At 43.0% G+C, this 17,685-nt stretch overlaps 1 protein-coding gene across 3 annotated transcripts in view; it reads right to left on the bottom strand.

Annotated features, from left to right (window-relative positions):
* The window catches only part of LOC126999374 (probable cationic amino acid transporter), a 141,582-nt gene that overhangs the window by 53,563 nt on the left and 70,334 nt on the right, over positions 1–17,685 (bottom strand). For all 3 annotated transcript variants that reach the window (XM_050861919.1, XM_050861920.1, XM_050861918.1), the window contains one exon: positions 5,891–6,167. In XM_050861919.1, coding sequence (XP_050717876.1) covers positions 5,891–6,167 — 277 coding nt within the window. The remainder of the gene's footprint in view (positions 1–5,890; positions 6,168–17,685) is intronic.

Raw genomic sequence — 17,685 nt, 5'->3', positions numbered from 1 at the left:
GAGAGAGAGAGAGAGAGAGAGAGAGAGAGAGAGAGAGAGAGAGAGAGAAAAGTCGAGATTTAAATGCAAAAGGAAAAAAAAAAGAAAGATAAGGGAAGGGGGAGGAGGGAAGAGGAGGAGGAAGAAAAAGAAGAGGAAGAGGATGGAGAAGAGGGTGAGGTGTGGGCAGGAAGAGAGAGTGAGGATTAGCGCGGGGAAAAAAGAGTAGGAGGAGGAGGAGGAGGAGGAGGAGGAGGAGGTGAGGAGGAGGAGGAGGAGGAGGAGGGAAGAGAATGCAAGAACGAGTAAAAAATAAACGAAGAGAGGAATAAAAAAAAGAAAGTACGTGAGAGAGAGAGAGAGAGAGAGAGAGAGAGAGAGAGAGAGAGAGAGAGAGAGAGAGAGAGAGAGAGAGAGAGAGAGAGAGAGAGAGAGAGAGAGAGAGAGAGAGAGAGAGCATTGCATATAATCGGGTCATTTCCTCTAAAATTGGTTCATATTATTGACAACAGCTGAGCATGGCAAGACCCTAACCGAGAGAGAGAGAGAGAGAGAGAGAGAGAGAGAGAGAGAGAGAGAGAGAGAGAGAGAGAGAGAGATTATGAGTGATAGCTTTTGAAATGGCGAATATATCATCAAAATTTCCCTCCAATCTCTCTCTCTCTCTCTCTAAAGTCGCGTTCTAAAGAAAACTTAAGAGGAAGACTTGGAAGATTATTGTAAGATTTAAAGCTCCTCCTCCTCCTCCTCCTCCTCCTCCTCCTCCTCTACTTCCTTCCTTCTTATTCTTCTTCCTTCCACTAATCCTCACACATCCTTTTCCTCCCTCTTTCTCTTTTCCTTTTTCTTGTTTTTCTCCTTCTTTCCTGCTTTTTTTTCTTTTCATCTCCTCCTCCTCCTCCTCCAAAGGTGGGTGGGAAGGCCCTCACGACAGCAGACTGCGAAGTAATCCAAAGAGACCTAAACCACATCACTCAGTGGTCGGAAGAGTGGCACATGTCCTTCAACACCAACAAATGTAAAGTAATGCACATCGGGTGCAGAAATAGAAACCACACATACTACATTGGTATCGAACCACTACAGGCAGTGCAGGAGGAAAGAGATCTCGGGGTCACTATCAGCGGTGACCTGAAACACACAAAATACTGCAAGTCCGCCTGCAAGAAAGCCAATACTATGCTCGGGTTCATAGCGAGGAATTTCAAATATCAGACGCCGGGAGTTGTGTTATTCTTATATAATTCGCTGGTAAGGCCCCACCTGGAATACGCCGTGCAATTCTGGTCTCCTAATTACAAGAAGAACATTGAATTACTCGAGAGAGCACAGCGACGCGCTACGAAAATGCATTGAGGACGCAACCTTACGAAGAAACGACCTGCGATCAACTCTCACACGTTTGACGATCGACGATCATGGGAAACATGATACAAAGTTCCTAGTACCTGAAAAGCCCAGCAATGTAAACTCTTCACGCTACAACCTAACCCGCGAACAAGAAACAACGGTAAAAGAATCCAAGCGAAGCGATGCTTTACGGATATCGGCAGAAGTTATTTTTCGGACAGAGTCGCCCGCCACTGGAACAACCTTCCTGCGGGAGTGGTTAGTGCGGAGACAAATCAACTCTTTTAAGAATCGCATTGACCGTCACTTTGCTGCGTCAGGAGGGAACTGAACGTATTCCTGAGTATGGACACTACTGCTTAAATCCTTCTGCAGGTCACTCCTGTGGCTGACGGATTGATTAAATCACTGAAAGCAGGCAGCCTCGCAATGAACCAACAGGCTTTCTGCTGCCTGCTCGTCCATGTTTCCATGTTTCCTCCTTCTCCTCCTCCTCCTCCTCCTCCTCCTCTACATAATGCCTTAATCTTCTACCCGTCACCATATCTTCTGTCGGATGAAAAGTAATAGTCGTAGTAGTAGTAGTAGTAGTAGTAGTAGTAGTAGTAGTAGTAGTAATGACAAAGAGAATATTTAATAAGGAGAAATTGTAGTCATTAAGAAATTATTAAAGAGAAAGGAGAAGGAGGAGGAGGAGGAGGAGGAGGAGGAGGAGGAGGAGGAAGGGGAGGCTGAAGCGAGGGGAAGTAAATGGGAGAGGGAAGAGGGAAAGTAGAGAAAAAACGAGAGAGAGAGAGAGAGAGAGAGAGAGAGAGAGAGAGAGAGAGAGAGAGAGAGAGAGAGAGAGAGAGAGAGAGAGAGAGAGAATTAAAGAAGGGGAGGTGAGGGGAAGATAAACGAGCAAGGGGAGGAGGGAAAGAGCAAGTGAAAGGGAGAGTGGAAGAGGGGAAGGAAGGGAGGGGAAGAGAAGGGGAAGGAAGAGGGAAGGAGAGGAGAAAAAGAAAGGTGGAGAGAAAGGGGAAGAAAGAAAAGGGAAAAGAGGGGAAGGGAGGGAGAGAGGAAGAGAGAGAAAGAGGAAGAAAGAAAAGGGAAAAGAGGGGAAGGGAGGGAGAGAGGAAGAGAGAGAAAGAGGAAGAAAGAAAAGGGAAAAGAGGGGAAGGGAGGGAGAGAGGAAGAGAGAGAAAGGGGAAGAAAGGGAAAGAGGGGAAGGGAGGAGAGAGGAGAGAGAGAAAGAGGAAGAAAAGGAAAAGAGGGAAGGAGGAGAGAGGAAGAAAGAGGGAGAAGGAAGAGAAAGAAAGAGGAAAAGAGGGAAGGGAAGAGAAAGAGGAAAGAGAGAAAGGGAGAAGGGAGAGGAGAAGGAAGAGAGAGAAAGGAAGAGAAAGAGAGAGAGAGAGAGAGAGAGAGAGAGAGAGAGAGAGAGAGAGAGAGAGAGAGAGAGAGAGAGAGAGAGAGAGAGAGAGAGAGAGGAAGAAAAACGGGAAGAGAAAGTAGAGAAAGAGATGAAAAGCAGTGAAAGGTAAAAAGGAGAGAGAGATAAAAGAAGAAAGAAAGGAATAGAAAGAGAGAGAGAGGAAGAGAGGGGAGCGAAGAGAGGGAGAGAGAGGGGAAAGGAGAGGAAGGGGGGAGAGGGGATGGAAGGCAGGGAGAGGGGAAAGAAGAGGGGAGGGAGAGGTGGGGATGAGGGGAGGGAGAGGGGAAAGAGGGGAAAGTGAGAGGGGAAGAGAGAGGGGAAGTGGGGTAACATCAGCCCGCCCTGAAGAAAACGTCAATAGCTCTCTCTCTCTCTCTCTCTCTCTCTAAGCGGCGCGGATAGGCAATAAGACTCTATGTATTACTCGTCTGTTGTTGTTGTTGTTGTTGTTGTTGTTGTTGTGAGTTTTTTTTCCCCGTAAAGATAATAAAAATAAAATGTTCAGTGTATAGATATTTTTTTATTCGCTCACAAGGCGTAAAAATTTGATGGCCTTTTAAAGTGTGTGTGTGTGTGTGTGTGTGTGTGTGTGTGTGTGTGTGTGTGTGCAATAGTAGTAGTAGTAGTAGTAATGGTGGTAGTGGTAGTAGTAGTAGTAGTAGTAGTAGTAGTAGTAGTAGTAGTAGTAGTAATGGTGGTAGTGGTAGTAGTAGTAGTAGTAGTAGTAGTAGTAGTAGTAGTAGTAGTAGTAGTAGTAAGCATAAGAATAAAAATAAGGATAAGAGTAGGAGAAAGAAGATGAAGAAACAAAGAAAGAGAAAAGAAAGAAAGAATGAAAGAAAATAAGGAAGATTAAAAAGAAAAACAACAACAAGAACAATAATAACAACAAAATCCATCTCTTGTCATAATAAAAAGAACAAAAACTGACAAATAATAATAAATAAATAAATAAATAAACAAAAAAAACAAACAAAAAATCAATCAAATAATATCAGTAAACAATAAAATAAAAAATCGTGGACGTGAAGTTAAAAAAATAATAAAAATAAAAATTAACAACGAACGATCAATTTTCTTTTAAGTTTCGTTCAAAGGAAGAAAAAGGAGGAAAAGAGAAAAAAAACGTTAAGAAAGAAAAACGGGAAAGAAAAGAGGACAGAAAGAAAGAAAAAAATGAGAAGAAAGGAAAACGAGGAAGAAAAAAGCGGGAAGGAAAGAAAAACGGGAAAAAAGGAAAACGAGAAGAAAAAGAAAACGGGAAAAAAGGCAAACGAGAAGAAAAAGAAAACGGGAAAAAAGGAAAACGGGTAGAAATGAGAACGGGAAAAAAGGAAAACGGGAATAAAGAAAAAACGGGAAGAAACACGGGAAGAAAGAAAACGAAAAATAAAAGAAAACGGGAAGAAAGGAAAACGTGAAGAAAGAAAACGAAGAATAAAGGAAAACGGGAAGAGACACGAAGAAAACGGGAAAACGAATTAAGGCGACACGGAGACAGTTGATTGGAGGACGGAGTGACGGAATGACCAATCAGGAGAGAGAGAGAGAGAGAGAGAAGGCTTAGCTAATGAGTGTGTTTCTGAACGTGTCCCAGAAGTGGATTGCTCTCTCTCTCTCTCTCTCTCTGTTATGTAATGTAGCAACTATGGGTAAGGATGTAATAGTAGTAGTAGTAGTAGTAGTAGTAGTAGTAGTAGTAGTAATAATCAATGACAACTAAACCTTTCTATCTATCTATCTATCTATCTATCTATCTATCTACCTGTCTATTAGTATATCGAGAAATCAATCAGATCAACCAACCAATCAATCAATCAATCAGTTCAATTTCTTCTCTCTCTCTCTCTCTTGCTCTATTTCTCTTAATTTTACCTGAACTCTCTTATTCAAACCTCTAACTCTATACTTCTTCCATTACACACACACACACACACACACACACACACACACACACACACACACACACACACACACACACACACACACACACACATTCACGAGTCCAGCATGTGATCAAACCCTGTACAAACAACCTAAAGTCATACACACCAACCTCCTCCTCCCACTTGTACCCAGTTTCCTCTTCAGCACACCCTCCCTTGTACCCATTCACACCCTAAACACACTTGTACCCGTCCCCTTCCCAAACACCCCTTCCAGTACCCGATTTACCCCTCGACCAAGGAAAACGGGAAGAAAGAAAAACGGGAAGAAAAGGAAAACGGGAAGAAAGGAAAAAGGGAAGCAAGGAAAACGGGAAGAAAAGGAAAAAGGAAAGAAAAAGAAAACGGGAAGAAAGGAAAACGGGAAGCTAAGGAAAACGCGAAGGGAAGAAAACGGGAAGAGAAAACGGGAAATAAGCAAAAAAATGAAAGAAAGGAAAACGGGAAGAAAATGAAAAAGGAAAGAAAAAGAAAAAAGGAAAGAAAAGGAAAACGGGAAGAAAAAGAAAACGGGAAGCTAAGGAAAACGCGAAGGGAAGAAAACGGGAAGAGAAAACGGGAAATAAGCAAAAAAAAATGAAAGAAAGGAAAACGGGAAGAAAATAAAAAAGGAAAGAAAATGAAAAAAGGAAAGAAAAGGAAAACGGGAAGAAAAAGAAAACGGGAAAGCTAAGGAAAACGCGAAGGAAAACGGGAAGAGAAAACGGGAACTAAGCAAAAAAAATGAAAGAAAGGAAAACGGGAAGAAAAGGAAAAAGGAAAGAAAAGGAAAACGGGCAGAAAAAGAAAACGGGAAGCAAGGAAAACGGGAAGAAAATGAAAGCACCTGTACCCATTCCCTTCAAACATACCCATTCCAGTACCCGATTTACCCCTCACCCTCACCTGTACCCATTTTCCCCTTAACCACACCCTCCCTTGTACCCATTCATACCCTAAACACACTTACCTGCACCCAATCCCATCCCAAACACCCCTTCCAGTACCCGATTTACCCCTCACCGTAACCCACCCATTTTCCCCTCAAACACACCCTCCCTTGTACCCATTCATACCCTAAACACACCCTCCCTTGTACCCATTCATACCCTTAACACACTCACCTGCACCCAGTCCCTTCCCAAACACACCTTCCAGTACCCAATTTTCCCCTCACCCCAACCTGTACCCACTCACAACCAAAACAAACACAACTCGTACCCACCTGAGAATATAGAGGCAATAGCAGCAATGGTGAATGATAGAATGACACCCGGCCCGGCGATCGTCTTAGCCACCATGCCGGCCACCAGGTACATCCCCGTCCCTGCACATGACCCCACGCCCAGGGAGGTGAGGTCAAGGGTCGTGAGGACTTTATTCAGCTTGCTATCCACGGCATGGCGCCCCTCCTGCATGCGCGAGGGGTCCTTCGTGCGAATTAGCTTGCCCAGTAGCATATAGCTCTGTTGCTTGATCTTCTCGCCGTCCAGGGCCACCATCTGAAGGGGGAGAGAGGGTGGGTTAGTGGGGGTGATAGGGAGGTAAGGGGGTGGTAGGGAAAACGGGAAGAATGGAAAACGGGAAGGAAGAGAAAATGGGAAGGAATAGAAAATGGGAAGAAGGAACAGTAGTAGAGTAGTAGTAGTAGTAGTAGTAGTAGAAGAAGTAGAAGTAGTAGTATATTTTATTTATTTATTTATTTAGTAGTTAGTTAGTAGAAGTAATAGTGTTAGTGCAGTAGTAGTAGTAGTAGTAGTAGTAGTAGTAGTAGTAGTAGTAGTAGTAGCATAGACAAAAGAGATAAGTTAAGTAAACAGAATTATATCGAAAAAACAGAGAAAATGAGAGATACAAAGAACAAGCTAAACACACACACACACACACACACACACACACACACACAAAGTCAAACACAGTGAACAAACAAACAAACACACAAAAGTCAAAATGAAAGACTCCCATTCCTTTCATTCCTCCTCCTCCTCCTCCTCCCTTATTTACCTTCCTTCCCTCCCCTTCTCCCCTCTTTTCTTTAATTTTCCTCCCACTCTTCCCCTTCCTCCTCTTCCTCTCGTACCTTCCTCCTCTTCCTCTCTTCCCTTATCTTTCTTTTATATTTTTTTCATCTTTCTTATTTACTTCTTTTCTTTTTTTATAGATTTTTCCTGTACTCTTTTTTTTTCCCTTCTTCCCTCTATCTCTCTTTCTTTTATTTCTTCCTCTTTCTTTATCCTATTTTCTCTCTCCTTTTTCCCTCCCTTTGATCCTCTTTCCCTCCTCCTCCTCCTCCTTTCCTTATCTTCTTACTTTTTCCCTCTTTCTCTCCTCCTCCTCTTCCTCCTCCTCCTCCTTTTCTTATCTTCTTACTCTTTCCTTCTTTCTCTCCTCCTCCTCCTCTTTCTTTCCTCTCTTCCTTATCTTCTTCCTTCCTCCCAAACTTCTCTTCCTCTTATTTTTTTTCATTTTCATTTTGTTGTCTTTCTTTTCATTCTTTTTTTCTTCCCTTTTTCTTCATTTTCCTCTTCCTTATTTTCTTCTTCTTTCTTCCCTCCAAATTTCTCTTCCTCTTACATTTTTTTATTATTTTCTGTCTTTTTCTTCCTTTTCATACTTTTTTCCTTCACCTTTTCTTCATTTTCCTCTTCCTTTCCTCTCTTCGTTATTTTCCTCTTCTTTCTTCTCTCCAAATTTCTCTCCCTCTTTCTTCCTCCTCATTCTTCACCATCATTTTCTTCCCTTGTTTCTACATTTCAAACTTCTCCTCCTCCTCCTCCTCCTCCTCCTCCTCCTCCTCCTCCTCCTCCTCCTCTTCCTCTTCCTCCTCCTCCGTCTCCCTTAACAGGTGCTCCGGTGAACTTGGACCAACAAATCTACCCTCCCTCCCCCTCCTCTTCCTCCTCCTCCTCCTCCTCCTCCTCCTCCTCCTCCTCTTTCTCCGTCAGGTAACTTTGGCATCTGTGATTTCTCGCTTAATTATGAAACGAAGGAGGAGGAGGAGGAGGAGGAGGAGGAGGGAAAGTTTGTGTGGGTGGAGAGAAAGATCTATAGGTGAGAGAGAGAGAGAGAGAGAGAGAGAGAGAGAGAGAGAGAGAGAGAGAGAGAGAGAGAGAGAGAGAGAGAGAGAGAGAGAGAGAAATCCTTTGCATAAGTTATAGGGAACGAACGTGGAGGGATGGGATAATAGGGAGAAAAAGAGAAAAAAAGAAAAGATGAAAGAGGGAGAGAAAAGGAGAGAAAGAAAGGGAGACAGGAAAAGAGGATTAGGGAGAGATGAAAGGAGGGAGAAATAAAAGAGAAAGAAAGGAGAGAGAGAGAGAGAGAGAAAGGAGAGAGAGAGAGAGAGAGAGAGAGAGAGAGAGAGAGAGAGAGAGAGAGAGAGAGAGAGAGAGAGAGAGAGAGAGAAAGAATTTATTTTAAAAAAAAAAAAAACAGGCTCTAAATTATTCTTATTAGTCTCTCTCTTTCTCTAACTGGGTCACATTCATCATTCTCTCTCTCTTTTGTTTTAATGTTTTCCTCCATGTCACAATTTTTCTCTCACTTTCCTCCCTCCCTCCCTTCTCTCTCTCTCCTCTCTTCCATTCCTCCCTTCCCTCTCTTCCTTCTTCTATTTCCCGTTCTTTCTCTCCTCTATTTACTCTCCCTTCCCCCCCCTCTCTTTCCTTCTTCCCTTTTCTCTCTTCCTCTTTCCTTCTCTCTCTCTCTCCTTCCCTCTCTTCCATTCTCCTCTTCCCTCCCTTCCTTCCTCTTTCTCCCTTTCTCCCTTTTCTCTATCAACTCTTCCTTCCCTTTATCTCTTGCATTCTCTCCCTTCCTCTCTTCCATTCTCCCTCTCCTCCCTTTCTTATTCCCCTTCTCTTCCCTCCTCTTCCTCTTTCTCTTTCCCTCCCTCCCTACCATCTCTCCCCTTCCCCTTCCCTCCCTTTCTGGTTCCTGGCTCTCCTTTCTCTTCCCTTCCCTCCTCCCTCCCTCCCTCCCTCCCTTCCTTCCTTCCTCACACTTCCGATTCAGTTTTTCTATATTTATTGTTTTGTTCGTTCTCCTGTTTTTTGTTTTTGTTTCCTTTCTTTCGTTCTTTCTTTCTTCCTTCCTTCATTCCTTCATTCATTTCTTTCTCTTTCTATATTTATTTTCTTCGTTTTCTCTTGTTTTCGTTCTTTATATTTTTTTTCTTTCTTTCCTTCCTTCCTTCGTTGTGTCATTCTTTAGTTTTTTTTTTCTTTCTTTCTTTCTTTCTTTCTTTCCTTCCATGACTTTCCTCTCTCTCGTTCTTTTATTCATGGTATATATATTATTCTTTTTTGCCTTAGGTCAGTCTCTCTCTCTCTCTCTCTCTCTCTCTCTCTCTCTCTCTCTCTCTCTCTCTCTCTCTCTCTCTCTCTCTCTCGCATGCTGTTGATTTAAGAGGAAAACTTACAAGAACAAGCTTAATATATAAAGAGAGAGAGAGAGAGAGAGAGAGAGAGAGAGAGAAACGGGGGGTAGGGGGTAGGGGAAAGTATTGGAACCGTTTGTTTAACTGTTTTAAAAGCCTGGCGTTGCTTCGCTTCCTAGTTCACGTCCCTTAGTCCTGTTCCTCTTTAAATCTCTCTCTCTCTCTCTCTCTCTCTCTCTCTCTCTCTCTCTGTACACCTATCTCCCTTTCTCCTTCCTCTCCGTTTAACCTTTTCTTTTTTTCCTTTCTCACTTTGCTTCTCTCTCTCTCTCTCTCTCTCTCTCTCTCTCTCTCTCTCTCTCTCTCTCATGGCGTCTCCCTTTCACTTTAACCTTTGGAATTTTTATCTTTAGTTCCCGTTCTGTCTGTCTTCCTGTCCCTCTGACTGTCTGTCTGTCTGTTTCCCTTTTTTATTTATTTATTTTGTTTTACTTCTTTCCTTTTTTCTTTCCTGCCCGTTTCTATCTTGCTGTTTTCCTCTCTTACCTTTTCTTCTTTTCCTTCTTTCTTTTCTACGTTTTCCTGTTCGTTTCTTTGTTGCCTCCGCCAACGAAGGAGGTTATATTTTCGGTCTGGTCAGTATGTTTATGTATTTATTTATTTATTTGTTTGTTTGTTCGTGTACAGTCTCCTGTGCACGATTTTGCGGATATCTCAACAAATTTCGCAGGGAAGCTTCGTGTCCATCCAGAATAGAACCCATTAAATTTTTGATGTCAAAGTCAAAGGTCAAGGTCAAGGTCGCACAAAACGTCAGATTGGCCATAACTTCGGTTCTCTTCATCGTAGAGACTTCAGACTTGGTTCAAATTTTAGCTCATGGAAAGACGTACCTTGCATGGCCTTGACCTTGACCTTTGATCTTGACGTCGAACATTTCGCCCAAGGTCAGTTACCAAAAAAATACAATTTCATCAAATTTCGAAACAAATGCTTCCATATGATGCGTGTCCATCCAAAATAGAACCCATTAAATTTTTGATGTCAAAGGTCAAAGGTCAAGATCAAGGTCGCACAAAACGTCAGATTGGCCATAACTTCGGTTCTCGTCATCGTAGAGACTTCAGACTTGGTTCATATTTTAGCTCATGGAAAGACGCACCTTGCATGGCCTTTACTTTGACCTTTGACCTTGACTTCGAAAAGTTCGCCCAAGGTCAATGTTTCCAAAAAAATTGAATTTCATCAAATTTCGAAACAAATGCTTCCATACGATGCAAAGGATCACAATTGATGTCCATAACAATTTTCAGGACGATCTTTGGCGGAGGTGCGCACTCCCCGAGTGCTATGCGTCTGGTTATTTTCTTTCTTATCCTTTCTTATCTTTCTTATTTTTATTCCTTTCATATCCTTTCTTATCCTTTCTCTTTCTCTTTCTTTCTTTGCTACGTTTTCCAGTTCGTTTCTTTGCTTATTTTCTTTTAGCTGTTTCTTTCTTTCTTTCTTCCTGTTCGTTTGTCTTTCTGTTTTTACTTTTTCCTCTTTTCCTTTTCCATCTATCTTTTCGTCCGCCTTTTTTACTTTTCTTCTTTCTTCCTGTCTGTCTCTCTCTGACTTTCTTCTACTCATTCTTTCTTTCTTCTACTTTCCTTTCTTTCTTTTTTTCCTATTTTCTTTCCTTCAATCTTTTTTCTCCCATTTCTCTATCAAACAAAGAGGGAAGGGAAGAAAGGGAGGAGGAAGGGAGAAGACGGAGGAAATAAATGAGTAATCGGGAAGATGGAGGGAGATAAGGGAGGGAGGGAAGGGGAAAGGAGGAGGAGAAAGAAGAGGGGAGAAATGAGTAAGGGAGATGAGGGAGAAGGAGGAAGAAAAATAAGGGAGAGAAGTAAGGGAGAAGGTAAAGAAAGGGTGATGGAAGAGGAAGGTAAAAAGATTAAAAGAGAAGAGAGGAAGAGAAGGGAGCAAGAAGAGGAAGGGAGTTAAGGGAGAAAGGGAGAGAGGGAGATAAAGAGTAAGGGAGAAAAGGGAGGAAAAAGGTAAGAAAGAATAGAGGGAGAGGAGGGAGTTAAGGGAGAAAGGGAGGGAGATAAAGAGTAACGGAGAAGAGGAAGGAGAAAAGGTAAAAGAGAATAGAGGGAGAGGAGGGAGCAGAAAGAGGAAGGAAGTTAAGGGAGAAAGGGAGGGAGGGAGATAAAGAGTAAGGGAGAAAAGGAAGGAGAAAAGGTAAAAGAGAATAGAGGGAGAGGAGGGAGCAAAAAAAGGAAGGGAGTTAAGGGAGAAAAGGAGGGAGGGAGATAAAGAGTAAGGGAGAAAAGGGAGGAGAAAAGGTAAAAAAGAATAGAGGGAGAGGAGGGAGCAAGAAGAGGAAGGGAGTTAAGGGAGAAAGGGAGAGAGGGAGATAAAAAATAAGGAAGAAAAGATAAAAAAGAATAGAGGAAGAGGAGGGAGCAAAGAGAGGAAGGGAGTTAAGGGAGGAAGTGTGGGATTTAGATACGGAGAAAAAAAAGGGAGAGGGAAAAGAGTAAGGGAGAAAATGGAGGAGAAATGAGCAAGGGAGAAGAGGGAAGGAGGTAACGAAGGAACGTCAATGAGGGAGTGTGGGAGTTAAGGGAGAGATGGAGAGAAGGAAGGAAGGAAGGAAGGGAGGGAAGGGAGGAAAGGGAGGGAGGAAGTTTCGCAGGTTAAGAGGTTATGAATACTGAACTGATTACCTGCCAGGGAGGGAGGGACGGAGGGAGGGAGGCAGGGAGAGAAAGTGGAGAGAGAGAGAGGGGAAGGGGAGGAGGGGAAGGGGAGAGGGAATTAGTGCAAAAGAGAAGGAAGGATAGAGGAAGGGAGGGAAGGGAAGGGAGGGAAGGGGGAGAAAGGGAGAGAAGGGAAGGAAGGAGAGGAGAGAGTGAGAGGAAGGGCAGAGAAGGGAGGAAAGAAGGGAGGAAAGGAAGGGAGAGGAAGAGGAGGAGAGAGAGAGAGGGTCGGTAAGGGAAAGGAAAGAGAGGAAGAGAAGGGAATATAAGGGAGGAGAGGAAAGGAAGGGGAGAGAAAGAAGGGAAGAAGGGAGAGAAAAGGAAGAAGGGAGGGAAGTATGTGAGGAAGGGAGAGAGGAATGAAGGTAAGGGAGGGAAGGTAAGGTAAGATACTTTCTCCCTTTTACCTTCCCTCCCTCCCTCCCTCCCTCCTTCTCTGTCTTCCTCCCTCTCTCTCTCTCTCTCTCTCTCTCTCTCTCTCTCTCTCTCTCTCTCTCTCTCTCTCTCTCTCTTTCTTTCTTCTTTATTTATTTATTTTTTTCTTCCTTCCTTCCTTCCTTTCTTCCTTCCTTTCCTTCCCTTTAAATTTTAGAGAATGAAAAATTTATAACTTGTACCAAAATTACGCGTGTGTGTGTGTGTGTGTGTGTGTGTGTGTGTGTGTGTGTGTGTGTGTGTGTGTGTGTGTGTGTGTGTGTGTGTGTGTGTGTGTGTGTGTGTGTGTGTGTATGATAAAAACGGTACTGGTCGTGGTAGTGAAGGAGGATGACTAATTGAGGAAGAGGAGGAGGAGGAGGAGGAGGAGGAGGAGGAGGAGGAGGAGGAAGAAGAAGAAGAGGAAGAAGATAGCAACGTCGATCACAACACTCTTTTCTTCCTCCCTTTCTCTCCTCTCCTCCTCCTCCTCCTCCTCCTCCTCCTCCTCCTCCTCCTCCTCTTCAAGATTGATTACACGTTGGAGAGAGAGAGAGAGAGAGAGAGAGAGAGAGAGAGAGAGAGAGAAATCAAATAAGGAATAAATGAAAAAGAAAGAGATGTTTATGGAGGAGGAGAAGGAGGAGGAGGAGGAGGGGGAGGAGGAGGAGGAATAAAACAAGAGGAACAAAGAGAGGAGAAAGAAAGAAGAAAAAGAAAATGATGGACAAAGAAGAAGAAAAATAAAAATAACACACACACACACACACACACACACACACACACACACACACACACACACACAGGATAATATGATGATTAAGAGAGGAGCAAAAGATAAATGTACTCTCTCTCTCTCTCTCTCTCTCTCTCCCTGCTAGTTATTTCTGCTTTACGACCGTCTCCGAGAATTGTTCATATTTTTCATAAACAAGCCTCCTCATTATCCTCCTCCTCCTCCTCCTCCTCCTCTTTCGCCTCCTCCTTCTCCTCCTCCTACTCTTCTTCCTCCTCCTCCTCCTCTTCCTTCTTTTTGTTTTCCACGATTTTGTTTTCTGTTCTTCTTGTTCTTGTTCTACTTCTTCTTGTTCTTCTTCTTCCTCCTCCTGTTCTTTTTCTTTCTTTTTTTTCTTCTTCTCGCTCCTCCTCCTCCTCCTCCTCCTCCTCCTTCTTCCAATCCTCCACCTTCTCCTATTCTTCTTTTTAATTTTCCTTACTTTTCTTCGTTTTCTTGTTCTTGTTCTTCTTGTTCTTTTTCTTCTTCTCCCTTTTCTTTTTCTCCTTTTTCTCCTTTTCCCTTTCTTCTTCTCCATTTTCTTTTTTTCCCTTGTCCTCTTCTCCCTTTTCTTCTTCCCTTTTCTTCTTCTCCCTTTCTTTTTTTCCTTCTTTCTGATTCTTTTATTACATTTTCTTCTTACTCTTTCATTCTCCTTTTTATTCTACACTTCTTCTTTCTTTTCTTTTCTTCTTCTTCTTCTTTTTCTTCTTCTTTTTCTTCTCCTTTTTTTCTTTTTCTTTTCTTCTTCTTCTTCTTCTTCTTCTTCTTCTTCTTCTTCTTCTTCTTCTTCTTCTTCTTCCTCCTTCTCCTGGCGCGGCTGACGACCTGATTAAATCTCTCCAGCAGGCAACCTCGCTATACGCCAATTGACTCTCTGCTGCCTGCTCTTCCCTGTGTCCATGCTTCCTCCTCCTCCTCCTCCTCCTCCTCCTCCTCCTCCTCCTCCTCCTCCTCCTCCTCCTCCTCCTCCTAAACAAGATGGAATATCATGCAACATTTTTTCTTCCCTTTTAATAATTTAAGACACACACACACACACACACACACACACACACACACACACACACACACACGCACACACGAAATTATGATTATTATAAAAAAAAAGCTCAAAGGACGATGACGGAGACGATATTATTATTAGAGATTAAAGAGAGATTAGACAGAGAGAGAGAGAGAGAGAGAGAGAGAATATTGCAAGAAAAAAGGTATATGAAACTCTTGACTTTTCCACCTTTCTCTCTCTCTCTCTCTCTCTCTTTAGGACAGTGAGTATTGGCCATCCTTTGTTGTGTCCATATCTAGGATGAGGTGTGTGTGTGTGTGTGTGTGTGTGTGTGTGTGTGTGTGTGTGTGTGTGTGTGTGTGTGTGTGTGTGTGTGTGTGTGTGTGTGTGTGTGTGTGTGTGTGTGTGTGTGTGTGTGTGTGTTGACGTATTTCCTTTTCCTGTTTTTTTATTCATTATTTTTGTCAGAATTTTGCTCCTCCTCCTCCTCCTCCTCCTCCTCCTCCTCCTCCCTCTTCTCCTCCTCCTCCTTTTTCTTGTTGATTTTCGTCTTGTTTTTTCTTGATTCTTGTTTCCTTGTTTCCTTTTTTCCTCTTCTTCTCTGTTTTTTCTTTCTTTTTTCTTTCTTTTTTTCTTTATAGTTTTTCTTTTTCCTCTTCTTTATCTTCCTTTTCTTCTTATTATTATTATCTTTCTTTTTTTTTCTTCTCTATCATCATCATTATCATCATCTTTTTCCTCTTCTACTTCTTCTTCTTCTTCTTCTTCTTCTTCTTCTTCTTCTTCTTCTTCTTCTTCTTCTTCTTCTTCTTCTTCTTCTTCTTCTTCCTCCTCTTCCTCTTCAAATACTAAGGTACAAACTCCCACTCAGTCACTATTTCCTGCTACATTGTCCTCCTCCTCCTCCTCCTCCTCCTCCTTCTCCTCCTCCTCCTTCCTCTTTGCTGTCCTTCATCTTCCACCTTTGATTAGATAGTTAGTGTAGCTTGTCACAAACAGTCTCGTAAGGACCAGCAGGTCTGCTGTTGTTTGTTCTTCCTTTGTGTTCCTTTGTGTTCCTCCTCCTCTTCTCCTCCTCCTCCTCCTTGGAATGGACTCTGTTTACTTTCCCTCTTTGTCTCTCTCTGTCACTCATTCACAACCTCTCTCTCTCTCTCTCTCTCTCTCTCTCTCTCTCTCTCTCTCTCTCTCTCTCTCTCTCTCTCTCCTCCTCCTCCTCCTCCCTCCTCCTCCTCCTTCTCCTCCCCCTCCTCCTCCTCCTTCTCCTCCTCTTCCTCCTCCTCTTACTCCTCCTCCTCCTTCTCGTTCTACTGTTACGATTCATCTTAATCCTATTCTTCTTCTCTTCCTCTTTTTCTTCCTTTTTTTCAACCTCTCTTCCATTTTCACTTCTCCCTTCTCTTCTTCTCCCTTCCCTTCTTCTCCCTTCTCCCTTCCCTTCCCTTTCCTTTTCTTTCCTTTACCTATTCCTCTCCCTCCCCTTAATTTACATCTCTTCTCCCTTCCCTTCCCTTCCCTTGCCGTATCTTCTCTTCCCTTCCTTTCCCTTTCCCTTTCTTTCCTTCCCTTTCTTTCCCTTTCCCTTCCTCTCCTTCCCTCACCCTCCCCTTCCCTTTTCCTTCACTTTACCCCCTTTCCCAACTGCATAATTTTCTCCCCTTCCAATCATCTCCCTTCCCCTTTCTTCCCCTTCCCCCTTCCCCCCCTAAAACCACCTGTCATCACCTTACCTGCCCTAAATTGTCCCCAGACCGTTTTGCAGATGAAGGTGAATTCGATGAGAGAGAGAGAGAGAGAGAGAGAGAGAGAGAGAGAGAGAGAGAGAGAGAGAAAGAGAGGAGGGAGAGAGGGAGAGGGAAAGAGGAAATGAAGGGAGAGTTAGATTAAGGGAAGGTAAATATCAGGTGTGTGGAGGCAAATAAGGAAAGGTAAAGTGAGGTGAGGTGGGATTAAGGAACGGTAGGTGAGAGGGAGAGAGAGGGAGGGAGAGGAGGAGGAAGGTAAGGAGGGAAGGAAATAGGAGAGGAGGGACAAAGTGGAAGGAAAGGAAATGAAGAAAAAGGGAAAAAAGAAGGAAAGAAATTATAAAGATTGTAAACAAAGGAAAGGAAGAAAGAAAAAGGAAGAAAAGATGAAAAATGTATAGAAAGGTAAGGAAGGAAAGGAAAGAAGAAAGAAAATGGGAAAAAAAGAAGGGAAAATGAAGATTGAATAAAAAGGAAAGGAAGAAGGGAAAAAATGATGAAAATAGTATAAAAAGGAAAGGAAGAAAGAAAAAGGAATTAAGAGACGAAGAAATGATGAAGAATGTATGGTAAAAAAAGGAAGGCAAAGGAAAAAGGAAGAAAAAGGAAAAAAAAGAAGGGAAGAAATGATGAAGATTGTATAAAAAGGAAAGGAAGAAAGAAAAAGGAAGTAAGAGACGAAGAAATGATGAAGAATGTATGGGAAGGAAAGGACGGCAAGGAAAGAAGAAAAAAAGAAAAAGAGAGTAAGAAAATATGAAAAAAGAAAGTATAGGGAGGGAGGAAAGGAAGATGTAGAGGAAGGAAGAAAGGGAAAAAAAGAGATAAGAAAGGAAACAGGGAAGAAAAAAGAACGGAAAAATTGGAACGGAAAAAAGAATGAAAGATTTTAGAAGAGAAATATTGAAAACCCCCAGAAAGTAAGAGAAAATACAAGAACACGTGTTAATAGCACAAAAACTGTGCTAGATCGGCGTCGCATGACCCTCCAACACACCCCCAACAATTTATATTATGCAACTAGGGGTCTAAAATGGAAAATGCTGAAAAGTAAAGATGGCGCCACTATAAACACTTGCCTGCGCCACAACGGGCTGGGGCCGACCATCAGACCCTACTATGAAGGCCTACCGGCGCCACAGGCCAAAACGTTAAAAAAAGAAAGAAAAAAAAAGATAGAGAGAGAGATAATGCCATGTTGAAGTGTTCATCAGGGCTACCAAATGGTATCATACAATGTCATGTCTACAATGCATGGGTAAGCCAGGAAAACAACTTGAAGAGAACAACAACAACAAGATGGATAATATGTTGATCGGCTTCTGCGACGCCGATAAAAATCAAGACATACGAACATTGGCATACACATACATGGACATACATACATACACACATTCATACTTTTACAAACACACGAACATAGATACATACATAGATAGATAAAGGTACACACACACACACACACACACACACACACACACACACACACACACTCCCACCCTCCCTTAATTAAACACTCCCCTTTAGACCCCCTCCCTTTATCCCCTACAACCTCCCTCCCTTTACCCCTCACAGCCTCCCCCCTTTGACACCAATTCCCTTTACCCCCTACAACCTCCCTCCCTTGTACCCCCTCCCTTTACCCCCTAGTACCTCCCCCTTTGACACCCCTCCCTTTAACCCCCAGAACCTCCCCCCCTTTGTACCCCCTTCCTTTACCCCTCACAACCTACCCCCCTTTGACACCCACTCCCTTTGACTTCCATAAACTCCACTCTAGCCCTCCCCCTCCCCCCATCCCTTAACCCCCCCTCCCCATCCCTAGCTCACCCAACCCCCACCCCGCTACACAAACGCCCACCCCGTCATCATAAAAAACGAGGCCGTGTGCGTTATTGTGTGTGTTTGTGTGAAAAGTTAAAACATACACGGCAGTAACAGGGAGGCCG

Source organism: Eriocheir sinensis, chromosome 16 (genome assembly GCF_024679095.1).
Source record: "Eriocheir sinensis breed Jianghai 21 chromosome 16, ASM2467909v1, whole genome shotgun sequence".
Taxonomy (NCBI): domain Eukaryota; kingdom Metazoa; phylum Arthropoda; class Malacostraca; order Decapoda; family Varunidae; genus Eriocheir; species Eriocheir sinensis.
The sequence above is the reverse complement of the archived record's forward strand: the minus strand, read 5'-3'. Positions and strand labels throughout refer to the sequence as shown.